Below are 13,843 nucleotides of genomic sequence, written 5' to 3' on the forward strand. Positions count from 1 at the left end.
GTAGTGAGTGGAAAGCGGAGCCTGCCTGCTTGGGAATCTCGCTAAAAGCACATCAGCGGCCACTGCCATGGCTGAACGCCGCGCCTTCGCCCAAAAAATCAGCAGGTAAGGACTCGCCGCTCCAATATGAACACGTATAACACACACTGAGTACTTTGTCTAGGTTATGTGGCTTTTTTTATAGGTCGCCCTCAGAGCCCCGCTGTGGGAACCCTTTTACCACAGAGGCCCAGCCGCCAGCGCAGCCTGGCTGCTCCTAGCTAGCCGCTTGCTCGTTAGCCATATCATCAAAGATGCTCAGACCCACCCAGACAGACAGCGACACCAGCTAGCCGCCTTGCTTTCTTGATTTTTCTTACCGCTAGCAAGGGGGCGAGTTATATTATCGTTCATGTATCGTGTTGTGCAGTAGCCAAACAGGGGTTGTGTTTTCAGTAATTATCCGCACCGAGAGGGACTTGCTGTGTATTGAAAACCGCTGATTTTAGACAGCTAGCTACGCTGTCTAGCTAACGACAGGCAGTTTGGTAGTAGTGGCACTGGTAGAAACGGGACTGAACTTAAGTGGCATGTTTACTAAGACCTGGTTGATAGGAGAGAGCAGGCATCTGTCATCTAGTAAGTCTTGGAACAAAAGCCTCACTCAACAACCATCAAACAGCGATATTATAATCTGATCCCCGCCCCTCAGACAGATCAAAGTAAGCTCTTTAACAAAGGGCTTTGTGTGAATTTTCAGATGCCATCATCCCTGTCAGTGCTAAAGGATAGATAGGTAGATAGATAGATGCAAGGCTCTGGTAGAGATGAACAACTGTCTCCCCTTTTAAAGTGTAATGGCCACAGTTGCAAACATGTTTGCAGTCAAAGCTGTCATTGCTGATTCATTTCAGTGACATATGTTTAGCCTTAGTCAGTGATACAAGCCTGCATGTAGTTTCCAGTTCTGTCTAATCAATGTAAATGTTCTTATATGTACCAGTCACTGTCTAATACTGTAATACTTGCTTGCATCAGTCATTTTATAACTACATCTTGTACTCTGTTAATACTGTAATACTTGAAAGTTATGCACCAGTCACTTAATACCTACACACTGTACTCCTGCTGATCAACACTCAAATATTGTGATTCTGTTAATGCAGAAATTCTTGTATTGCTTTGCATTACTCACTTATATTATTACTGTTAATAGTGCAGTAATACTAATAAGGTAATACTGTGACCACAATAAATAGGTTTTCGTTTCACTGTGCACTTGTGTAAGGTGGAATGACAGTAAGATTGAAGGGAAGCGAATCGTGATAAGTTGTAGTAATACAAATAACACAGAGAAGGCCAGCTAATGTTTTTGTTCTCCCTCTGGAACTGTCACCACACATGTGCACACACCCACACCAAAACACAGAGTTCAAAACAGACCTCTTTACTGGCTGACGTAAGGCCTTACACCCTTCCAGAGGGATTATAATGATCTGAGGTTTTTTGGAAAGGAAGAACCTCTGCTATGAGTTCCTTTTTCTTTTTCCACATTGAAAGTCTGCAGTTAAATCCAAAAGGCTGTGCACGTCTTCATGTGGCTTTAGCAAGTCTGGCAGCCCATATTTGTTAGGTGGAGTTTGAAGGAGAACAACAATGCTTCTATTTTTTCTTCTCCATTTTAGAATTATTAAGTCGGGCAAAAACTCAAAATGGGTTGCAGGCTTGATTCTCAAGTAGAAGACTAACTTTCTCTTTTGGGTGCATAGCTGAAAAAGTTTAGTCTCCTGCAATATGATTCCTTCTTTAAACAGGATGTCCAGCTCTGTCACCTTCACAAAAAACCTTTGGGGAAGTAGCTGTGTGTGTGGGCGAGTGTGCACACATGCCTGTGTTAGTGTTCATGGTTTCTCACAGATTTTTAGATTAGGCTAGTGGACACTGTTTCCCTTGCAGCCGTGTTTCATTTTACAGTGAAAGTGGCACCTCTACCCATTCATGCATGTTGACTCTCAGTATTGGACGTGAAACAACATTGATGAATAGAAAACAACATCACATGTCTTAGTTTTTCCCTAAGCCACAGACTCCTGAATGCTTTGCTTATTCTTTATAGCTTCATGATCTTTAAAAGCCGGCAGCTTGTTGACAAGTGTTGTTACCCTTTTGGGACGAAAGCCAAGAAGGCGGTTTCCCTAATCAAGTTATTCCTCTGTGCAGTGACCAGTGCTAAATAAAGGTCTTGTTGGAGGCATTGGGGAGGACAGTGGAATGTGTTTGCCGGTTCAGTGCTCCTGCCTTTCTCCAGTGGTGACAGCACTGCGCTGCAGAGGCCACTGGATCTTCACTACATCATCATGTTTGTCCTGAGCTGGCAAGTTGGCTTGGCCAGCTTTCATTTTACTGCTTAAGATATTGATGGCCTTGACCTCTTGCGTTCAGCAGCCTGAGTCTGGTTTCCAGAGAGCATCTTCGCTTCAAGATCACCTCTGTCGGTTTTCTTTTATGTTGGAACAGAGATGACCTTAGAACTAAAATGGCTTTGGCAAAGCCAGCCCTGGTTATGACTTTGGCCATGACCTGGCTGACTTGATCACAGCTAATCTTTGCTCTCCATCACTGTAATGGTGGCCGGCTGTTTGAACTAACAGTTATGGGCAATTTAGCTTTCATTATGGATAGGGATGGGAAAATAGGACAAAATGTTGGTTATAGAGAACTAATGTGTCATGGAAAATACTAGTAATCATAAATGTTGGACTCTTATTGCCTCAATGTTACTTGTGTATCATGACCTTGAGTCTCCAGCACCCAGCTGTTGTCCTTGGTTGTAATTTGTTTGTGCCACTTTGGGCTCCTTGCTGCGTTGTTGTTTTGTTCAAGGCAACCGTCTCTGAGTGGTTTTGATGGTTGCTGTGATTTAAAGAGGCTGTGTATGTGTGTGGCCGCAGCAGCAGTTGAACACCATGAGCTTTGTGCTGACCACTGGGGTCCAGGCGGTTTTATTTGTTTCCCTCCTCTCTGTCTGGATGTAATATATGATGCTGTCAGAGGGGACACAGTATGGCTATGAGCAGAGTCACAGAGAGAGAACCCTCAAGGGACAGGAACCATAATACTCAATGTTAGTTAGCCTTGTCTTCAGCAGAAGTGCAGCTCAAGGCTATCTAGCCCACCTACCGCTCCTGTAGACTATCTAGTGTATTTACACACTGGCCTTGTTGGGTCATCCATATATCCCAGTAGCACTACCCTTATGATCATTCTGTACTTAGTTTCAGGCCTTAAATGGACCCTGGCAAAATACAGCCTCTGTTTGAGTATGATTTCAGATGTTTGGACTAGCTTATTTAAAGTGCCTGTGATTTATGTTGGCAGCGCTAAGCAGCCTCAGAAGTGGACACATGCGTTACAAGATAAGATGACCTGAAGTCTAGAGGATCTAGCCAAGGCTATCGTCTAGTATTCAAATAAGTTTAACTGTTTTGCCAAGGTCTGACCTAATATGCAGGCTATGTTTTTGTGTTGCTTGGCTAACCTCCCGAGTGGAGGTTGGAATCACAAGAGAGCTCTTGATACAAATCTATTAACATGATAATCACCACAATATGATAATATTGCAATTTCTAACACTGTGTAAGGATTACAATTTGATACTGTGATAAACCTTGCAATTTATCACCCCTGTTTTATTTTATTTTCACAGCAACAAGGTTAAATATCATCTAAGGCATACAATGTCAAACTGAATCATTTTCAACTGAACTGATCAAGAACAATAAATATACTTACAGGGTCCAGTGATCTACTGGGCTTAAAGCAATTTGCACTTTCCCCGACAATGTTTTAGTCTTATTTTGGATACTAAGGGAGATGGAGATTAAAAACTGTAATTGAACTGCCACCTGCAGAGATGTTCCCAAGTTTATTTCTCATTTCCATGTTAATATTTTGGGCTAAATGCGAGCAAAAAGCTTGCATCCTATAAGCATGACAAGCGTTCCAATCAGGCCAGCCAGTGACTGACTAGTTCACTGACTCAGCATGACTTGGACCAGTGGGCCGTCATTGTTGATGGACCATGTACTTAAGAGTCAAAGGCTTTGAATAAATTACTACGTACGTAGTTAGGAAGACTTTCAGTTACAATTTCAATTTTTTCTATCATTTTTTTTCATGCATCATTTGATAGAACATCATCACAGGTTTTCCATGAATATCCTTAAAATGTCATTAAAAATATCAGCAGGAAAATTATCTCAGTATTTCAGAATTTACATTTTTTCCCCTCTGCTACTCCTGAGATTTGTTGAATTTCCCAACCAGATTACCATTGAACCAGCCATGTATAATTTGTTGATCATGGACTCAAAAATGACAGTGTCTTCCTGATATTGACTGTTATCTCTCTCCCCCTCTCTCAACCCATCTCTCGTCTTTTTTGCAGGACTGTGGCAGCAGAGGTCAGGAAGCAGATAGCTGGCCAATATGGGGGCTCCCCACAGCTCCTCAAAAACCTCAATGTGGGGGCCGCTGCAAGCAACACAGTGAGTAGCCCACTCTCAAAGACCACTGGAAGGACGGAGCGTACCAACAAGAACCTCACTTGGACTGAGACGCTATTGTTAAGCCTGTTACAGCTGTGTTATACATGTCAAAACGCACCCTTTTTATCAGCCTGAATCACAAAGTGTGGCTGCAACAGAGAAGAGCATCCCATCTAATAACGGATGCCTTTGGTATCCTTTGGTATAAAGCAATCACAGACTGGGCCGGTTGGTAGAAATGAATGTGCTGTGTGCAGTTTAATGACGCCACGTTACATGATTACTGGGTATTATTGTCCTCAAAATTCAAACATTACCTCTCACTGCTATTTGAGGTTGCCAGCGTGCAAAAATTGCATAGTGTAGCTCTTGTTGACATCTGTGGCCTTGTGTTAAAGTCAATACCTGCTGACATTGGTATAAGTGTACCACTATATTGCAACCTACAGGAAGGACGTGATTATTTTTACTTGTGTTGTCCCCAGAATTTCAGGTTATTTGAATGTACAACTCCCATTTGTTCATGCCTTGCTAAACATCATGTCAGCCAACCATTAACAGGCCTGTTCATTCCATCCAGTCTCGCTGTACTGCAGTGTTTTTAGGGTTAACAGCTTTTGAGTCCTCTGGCCGGATATTGTGTTTGTTAAAGAGGTAGTGGCAATTGACCTTCAGCTGCTCTGTGCCAAAACGCCAGCAAACACTCCCCCTCTCCTCCTTAATTAGTCTAAAGTTGGCTTTTAATTAAACCGTGCAAGACTGTGTTTGTGTTCCAAATTCCTCGAGAGAGACAAACACACACACACACACTCACACACCCGCACTTAAATTGAACTGGCTGAAACAAAGATTCCCCCTGAGTTCTTCATTTAAGAGGCAGACTAAGACCCATGAAACCATTAGTCTATGCTTGAAGTAGCACACTTGCCAGGACTTGCTAATCTGGTTACTTGAGTCAGCGTAAGGGCATTTCGAAGCATTTGCCCGTATTAGAGATGCGTCTTCCTTAGAATCGATTTTCCCTCTTAGAATTAAAGATGATTCCATAAGCTACAACTGCTCTCTCAACACAGAAATAGACTCATAGATGGGTTTGATAGTGTCAGACAGTTCTGGGCCTGTTAGTGGTGTGCGTGGTGCAAACTCATGAATGAGTAATAACCCAAACATTACTGCTTTCCTCAGAGGTGGTGTGGGGAATTAAGCCTCCCACGCCTTGACTAAGATATTTACAATAAAATAAATAAACAGAGAAAGGCAGATAGGAGAAAATAGTGCATATGACATAATATTTCTTTACAGCTAATTAACATGCGTCTCCTCTGTCTTCCTTCTTCCCCCATCCCTCTCCCTCCCTCCCATCTTCCCCCCAGGTTCCCCTCACGGAGGCGGTGGAGCCGGTGGATTTTGAAGAGTACCTCATCACTCACCCTCCCGTCATCGAGTCGGGTCCCCTGAGAGACCTGATTGAGTTTCCCCCAGATGACATTGAGGTCATCTACACGCCCAGGGAGTGTCGCACAGTGGCACAGGCTGTCCCAGAGGAAGGGTAAGGGGTGTCAGACAACTGAAAGGAATTGTAGTAAAAAGCACGGAAGCACTGTACAGTCTCATGGCGCATTTATAGCGATGATGTCTAGTTCCTTCGGAATACAAGAAGAGTGGTGTGGGAGTTGCGTGGGAATTTGCAGCCAAGGTGTAAAGATTTTAAGTTAAATTTTCACAGTGATAAAACTTAGGCTAACTTGATTTTATTACTTAATGCTCAATAAAGTAAAGGCATGATTGGTAGAAAATGAGCTTCTCAAGTGTTGTAAACTGGGATGAAGTTTGACTGCGCACAAATTATAGAGGCATGAAGTTTCTAAGCCCTGACTGACTGACCTGAATTTGCCTGTTGATGACCACAGTGCTGTAGCAATAGCACCGGGACAAAAGGAGAAACAAGAATTGGAAAAAAGAGCTTAACTTTCATCCTGGCAAATGTTGCTGATCTGTCTTCCCCCAGAAAATGACAAGAGGGGCAACATGAATGTTAACTGTAGCTCAAGAATAGAACAATTAGGCAGCTGGCTCTTTTTTCAGCTCAAATAAACCTCCATGCATCCAGCTCAAGGCTACTCTCAACCTATTTGTGTTATATTCAAGTCTTTCATCTTGTCATAAAGTGTCGGTAGAAGCTTCCTGCAACCTCAGACACTTGTCTTCTATTTAAATCTTTTTTCCCCTCTGAACACTGAGCCAGCAGTGGGTATCAATTTAATTTTTTGTGCCAACAAGGGGGCGTGTTGTCTCTTAATCCCTTGTCAAGTCACCCTGTCTGCAAACCTGATTGTGCTCCACTGCTTAACCTACCTCAGGCTGCCAGGGGAAAACCCCTGCATGGCTATAAGGCTGACCTAACTCTATCAATAGAGATCTTCTCAGAGCCCTCCATGACGCATTATTTAACCCAATCACTGCACACAGGAAGTGTCTTCTTATATTCTTGTAACCTGATTATACCAATCAGTTCACCATCTACAGAAAATAGTTTTGCCTGTGTCTCGTATTCTACTTTGCTTCTTTCCCTGCTGATTCACTGTGGAAATATTTAGAACTTCCAATGACTCAGTGAAAAGAGAGAGGGACTCTTTTGCTGCAGTGTAGCTATTAACATTGATTGGATAGTGCTGATAAGTCTCTACACTGCCATATGGGGAAAAACTGAGACCCATTTTGTTCCATTTGAAGAGATTTTCAGCTTTGAATGCCTTTCTTTTGGTTTAATCCCAACTCATTTTAATGTTGGTTTTTTTAAGTCTTTGTATTAATATTACTCTTCTTAGTTGTTTTGAAAGCTTCCTGAATGCACCAGGTGCTTAAAGATGGCAGGCTTCTGGGTTTGATGTCATCACTTATCTCTTGGCAGTTCAGACAGAGAGGAGCACTGTGTGCACATTTCACTGTTTGATGTACCAGGAAGACTTGATGACATCAATCTAGGCACCTGCCATCTTTATTTACCTAGTCAAATGCATTTAAAGTATGAAGTATTTTATTATTAAAATAAAGCTCGTTTGATTGATTGATTGTGTCTGTATGCAGGGACACTGATCCCCATGTCAGAGACTGTGTCAGATCCTACACAGAGGACTGGGCCATCGTCAACAGAAAGTAAGGCTTGGCTAATAATTGTGAATTATATTGAGCTAATATAGCAACAATTCATATTGTGAACTTAATCATTATGTCCCACACAATAACATTCAAATGTTTTTTGCTTGCTCCTTCAGATACCACAAGCTTGGTACGGGCTTTAACCCCAACACTCTGGACAAGCAGAAGGAACGACAGAAAGGCCTGCCCAAACAAGTGTTTGAGGCTGATGAGATGCCAGACAGCAGCAGCTACCAGGATGACCAGGTACCACACCAGCATCAACTCGTACTAGTTTTACTCAAAGGGTTTTCACTGAACTGAGTTATTTGTATTGAATGATTGTCTGTGTTTAAGAAGATAAATCACTCAATAGTAAAAATCTGGTCAGTCTGCAAAAGTGGCCATTAACTGCATGTGCTCACCTCCTGCAACTTGGCCTCACACAGAGCCATGCTTAGCATAGCCATTACCATACTCACTGATCTGGTTAAGACTTCAAACAAAGCTGTTTTTCTCAAAAACTAATCAGCACAAATGCATAAAATTTAGCTCTGGATGATAGCAATACTCACAGTTTGTATGTAATTTGGTTCAAATAAACCTAGATGTTTTTAATGGAAGATATCTGCAACAGAACTCCATATGTCAAAACTTTTCCATGAATATCAGTACATAGAGAGCAGACTCTGGTCTTTATTTTTTTCCATGATATTTATATTCCATGATATTTGTGGTACCTACAAATAGGTGCAGAGTGAGAGCTTACTAGTTCTTCCTCCCTCAGTTATAGCATGGCACTAACACTGCATGGGTCAGGGGGTTCAAATCCCACTGGGGTCATGGATAGAAACTTTGCGTAAAAGCATCCACTAAAAGACATGTAATGTTATTTATAGGCTGTGGAACTTGACTGGAAACAGTAAACGGAACTGTTTGCAGTAAATGGAAGTTTTTGGGCACAAATCTGGCAACTCTGTCTCCATACAATCTGTATTGCTCTGGCTATTGAGAAGAATTTTGCACCAATCCAGTCTGAAAAGTACTTGCTGTGGTCAAATAAAATTTCCACCCCTGTTAGAGCGATGTTTCACTTCAACCTACCTTGATATTTGAATCAACACACTTGAGAATTTTGGGTTGGTGACTTGATTTGTTTTGGATGACCATAAGAACTTCAATATGACAATGTCCTAACGTGATTACTTTGTGTGTGCGCTTGCTAGTGTGTCTGCGTACACCTAAATTTGTGTGTGTGTTTGTTTTCTTGAAGGATGAGCTGAAGCGGCGGTCTATGTCGATAGACGACACCCCGCGGGGCAGCTGGGCCTGCAGCATCTTCGACCTGAAGAACTCCCTCCCCGACGCCCTCCTCCCCCACCTCCTCGACCGCTCCCCCAACGAGGAGATTGACCGGCACAACGAAGAGCAGCGCAAGTCCCACCGCCACCGCGAGCTCTTCGCCCTGCACCCCGCCCTCGATGAGGTACACCCTTCTACCTACGCTGGAATCTTTTTCATTAACCATGTAGTCCCATTGAGACCAAGAATAACAGACTTACAACATTCAACATGGATAAAATATGGAATCTGAATCTCCCAATAACCCAACTGCGACACACTGGGAGGGTTACTGGATTCAAATAAGCCAATGAACTAGCCTTGAAATAGCCTTTGTCTTTAAAAACAATCCAATAATGTCAGGAATTTACTTTTTAATGCATATAATTGCTGCATAAAATGTTTCTGCTGCAGTAGGGTGAACATGTCACTCATCTGGGCTCAGCTTTGCAAATCTCCACATTAATGCAATGGTTGTTAATGTTTTTGGTGCCACGGTACACTTTGGTGAGACATGAAAATCTAGGCACACCAAAGCACTAATTGCTTTGGAGTGTCACTAAAAGCCTTGTATGATCATGCAAGAGGGCCAGTGAGTGTGTTTCAAATTTTTGATGGAAAGGTTTGAGTATATACAATTAACTTTTAATGAAGTTAATGTGGGCAAAATCTTCAAGGCAGACCCGAGATCACTCCATGACACATCAGTGTTGCCTGCCACACTGGATGAGAAGCACTTCCCTGCATGTTGATCACAGGTCAATTTTGCAAATCCCCTCTGATGGTTAGGGATAGGAAAGAAGGCAGGGAAACTGATCTGTAAGCATCACTCAAGGGTACTTTAACCCTTGCAGTGAATCCTGCCAGTTAGAAATTGAAATGTGATGGATGGTTCCTTTTTAAATTTGTCCCATCTGAACTTCAAGGAATGGTGCTTCTCTGTTTCACGCAATGTGTTTTTAAGAACAATGCAGTCACATCTATTACACCTATTGCAAAGCACGATAAGGCAGGGGCCAGTGATTTCATGCCTCCTCATATAAAATACCAGCATGACTGAATGAATAGATTTTTATCTCATAGCAGCATCCATGCACACTCAGAAGTTCACAGCAGCAGTTTTCATATTTTTTAATGATTTTTCTCTGTAATTTTCCGTGTGAATGTGTAGGAGGAGCCCATCGAACGCCACTGTGTGCCTGATGTGCCTAAAGAACACTTTGGCCAGAGGCTACTCGTCAAGTGCTTGTCCTTGAAGTAAGTGGTGGACGGCCAGGAAAAAAAAGCCTTTTAGCGCCGCACTCTTTCTTTTTTTTTTAACTGCCGCTTTCTGCTGACCCACTCCTTTTTTTCCCCTCCCCTTGAAGGTTTGAGATCGAAATTGAACCCATATTCGCTAGTTTGGCCTTATACGATGTCAAGGAGAAGAAAAAGGTAAGCTGTTATGCTTTCCTCAGTGCCACCTCAGCCCTGAGTTGTTGGGTCACTTCTGCAGACCATTAAAATTGTTGGGAGGCCAACACGAATTCGATGAGTGGACTATAAAAGTTTATGTAGTGGCCCTGTTATGCTTGTTGGAATGCAGTTAAATCATAAGCCGGTACTATGTATCTATCTTAGAACCACATCCACCCTCTGTCTCTTTCTCCTCCCTCTGTAGCTGACAAACACTAGAGGGTAGCAGTTACCGTGATGAGCAGATCTCTCATGTATATTGCTCTGCTCAAGAGCTCCACTATTTCAGAAGTGGGCATTTTATCACTGAGATGTTGGCATGTCTGTCACCCACCATGAGCAAGGAATCAAGTTGCACTAACAGAGCCATACGCTCAAGAATTAAGATTGAATACTAACTGATTGTATGCTGCCTTTCAGCGCAAATCTATGTCATGGTCATATTACGTTTTAAGTTTGTTTAGTGATCATGTGTTGACCTAGATGTAAGTTTTGTGTTGTGTTCATAGTATATTTATCATTTACTGTGTGTGTGTGTGTTTGTATGTGTGTGTGTGTCCCTCAGATATCGGAGAACTTTTTCTTTGACCTGAACTCTGAGCAGACCAAGGCAATGTTGCGTCCGCACATCCAGACGGCGGCCATCTCCACCCTGGCACGCTCCGCCATATTCTCCATCACCTACCCCTCCCAAGATGTCTTCCTGGTTATCCAGGTCAGACCATGATGACATCTTTTTCTCTCTTTCTTCCTTGCTTGTCCGGAGGTGTCAATTTAGAATGCAGGAATTGAATGGTGCTGGGGAAAGTATCAAGATGGGTAATGGACACAAGTCTTCTTTTGGAGGAAAAAAGTTACTTCTTGTATTTACAGAGAGACACTGTGTGTTCATTGCATGTGTATTGCTGTGTCTCTATCTGCCAGTATTTCTCTGTGTTGCATGTTCAGTCCATTGCTGTGTCTGGTGTGACTGAAAGCTCTGTGTTTTGTCCCCAGCTGGAGAAGGTACTGCAGCAAGGTGATATTGGAGAGTGCGCTGAGCCCTACATGGTCTTCAAAGAGTCTGACGCTGCCAAGGTATGAGCAGTCTGAAGCATCATTACTAAGATGATGAGTGGGACCCAAAATAGTTTAGAGGCTTGTTTCTAATATATGACAAGAGTGCTAATATGTTATGACAAGAGAATAAGTATGTTTGTTATGGCCCACTATTTTAGCCGCATTGTCCCATTTACTAGCTCGTATCCCAAGTCCTGGCTGGTTAACATTCCCTCTTCTTTTTGTAGAATAAAGAGAAGCTGGAGAAGCTTCGCAGCCAGTCGGAGCAGTTCTGCCAGCGTCTGGGCCGCTACCGCATGCCCTTTGCCTGGACCGCCATCCACTTGATGAACATCGTCAACAGTGCTGGCAGTCTGGAGAGAGACACAGAGCTGGAGATGAGCCTCTCAGGTCAGACACTTAACCCTCCTGTTGTCCTTGGGTCAGTGTGACCCAAATACAACTTTGAAGGTGGAAAATGGCAAAAATCATTGGTGTAGCACTTTCACCTTTCATGATTTCTCCTACAATGACCCAAAAAAGCAAAAATGACTCAGTGATTTTCTCTACTGGGTGCTTTGGGTCAATATGACCCAAATATGAATTTGAAGTATGTATTTGGATCATTCTGCTCACATTACACACAAACACTCAATTCTATCTCTCTCACATACACACACACCAACACGTAAGTACACAAACTGTGTACTCGTGCACACACACGTGCACAAACACATCCATACTTGCATATATGCACTTTGGTCTCCTCCTGTATTGAGATCCTGTATTGGAAATTACTGGAGCCTATCTTCACTCTCAATTTTACCCACTGCTAAACACACACACACACACACACACACACACACTATGCATCTGGCCAATTCGGTGGCCTGTAGGTGGTGCTATAGGCTCCAAAAGTGTCTGACCTCAAATAGACTGCACAGATTTGTTCTGCGTGAAAAGAGGACAATAAGGCAATTTTCATTTTGTTTTTTAGCTTATACAGACTTACTGTCCCACTGTCAGATATTGTTATCAGGGACCAGAGACTGTAGCAGAAGCCTGGCAGTCACACATGAGGCTCATGGGCACATTGATGCATTATCACACTTTAAAAGCTTTATCTAAAAACGACTTTCCAACAACAAATAAAGCAGATTCAAATGGGGGGCAAAACATCCAAACAGTGTCCAGCCATATTGATTGTTGCCGTGTTATTTTGAGTTTGACCCTTTGTTTTTGTCTAACCTTTGACCACACAAGGTCAGGTTTCTTTGATCCCGACTCTGGCTGCAGCGTTTTTGTTGCTAGGCAGTTACTACAGATTCTCTGTCACATGGGACAAAAAATGGGATTCATAATGAGCTTGTTCTATCATCCCTAAAAAGACAAAGCTGTCAACAATCATAGTTAGGAAAAAAAAACCTGTTTGCAAAGTGTTGAATGCCTTTTTATTGGTTGTGTGCAGAGAGAAAAGGCTCGTGGTCTGAGCGGAGGAACTCTAGCATTATGGGAAGGCGTTCTCTGGAGAGAACCACCAGTGGAGATGAGTCATGCAGTCTGACAGGCTTCAGACCCGCCACGCTTACCGTCACCAACTTCTTCAAACAGGTCTGCACCAACACCCATGTAGCATGCACACGCAAACACACAAAATTATGTTTTATTTAACCTTTGTTTAGCCAGACAGGTCAATTGAGAATAAACAGTCATGCTTACTACACACTGTTTTACTCTGTTCTGCTTTGTCTTTGTTTTTATTTTGATAACTTTTTTTATGTTGCATGTATGTGTATTTTAGGAGGGGGACAGGTTGAGTGATGAGGATCTATATAAGTTCCTGGCTGACATGAGAAGGCCGTCCTCTGTGCTGAGGAGACTCAGACCCATCACAGGTACAGACATCCTCACTGGATCGAGTGACCTTAATTGCTCAACCAAGCTGAAATGAAACAAAAATTCTAGTTCAAGTGGCTGTCATGCTAACTACTACTAACCAGACCTTTGCAAATAAGTAGTTCAATACCTTTTGAATGCCTGAGGTAAAATGAAATCTTGAACTTATTCTAACACATGCCCATATTGTCCACTTTTGACCTTTAACTGTCTGCTAGTGTAAATCAAGCACCTAAACTAGTTATAATTTGATTTTATTTTGAAATTTATTTCACTCATGACTATCAACAAAATTCAAGTCAAAAAAGCTCCTCTGCATCAATACTGATGTTTTCATGGTAACATAACTTACCCAATGTTGTGAGTAAATGCTGTTGCCATGTGAGTTTTGTGATTTATAGGTAATTTGATTCTAATAGATGTAGAATTGACTGTTTTTGCTCCCTGTC

At 42.4% G+C, this 13,843-nt stretch overlaps 1 protein-coding gene across 1 annotated transcript; it reads left to right on the forward strand.

Moving 5' to 3' along the window:
* Window positions 1–8: 8 nt before the first annotated feature.
* Window positions 9–13,393, forward strand: LOC144538336 (dedicator of cytokinesis protein 7-like; the record flags this gene model as incomplete). The annotated part of the gene is made up of 13 exons (XM_078282396.1): window positions 9–105; window positions 4,427–4,526; window positions 5,900–6,075; window positions 7,614–7,682; window positions 7,802–7,931; window positions 8,938–9,150; window positions 10,177–10,262; window positions 10,373–10,439; window positions 11,026–11,175; window positions 11,457–11,537; window positions 11,747–11,909; window positions 12,967–13,109; window positions 13,300–13,393. Coding segments are annotated over exons 1-13 (1,510 nt in total), but the record flags the coding sequence as incomplete, so codon positions are not given.
* Window positions 13,394–13,843: the final 450 nt, after the last annotated feature.

Source organism: Centroberyx gerrardi, unplaced genomic scaffold, assembly GCF_048128805.1.
Source record: "Centroberyx gerrardi isolate f3 unplaced genomic scaffold, fCenGer3.hap1.cur.20231027 Scaffold_122, whole genome shotgun sequence".
In the NCBI taxonomy this organism is placed as follows: domain Eukaryota; kingdom Metazoa; phylum Chordata; class Actinopteri; order Beryciformes; family Berycidae; genus Centroberyx; species Centroberyx gerrardi.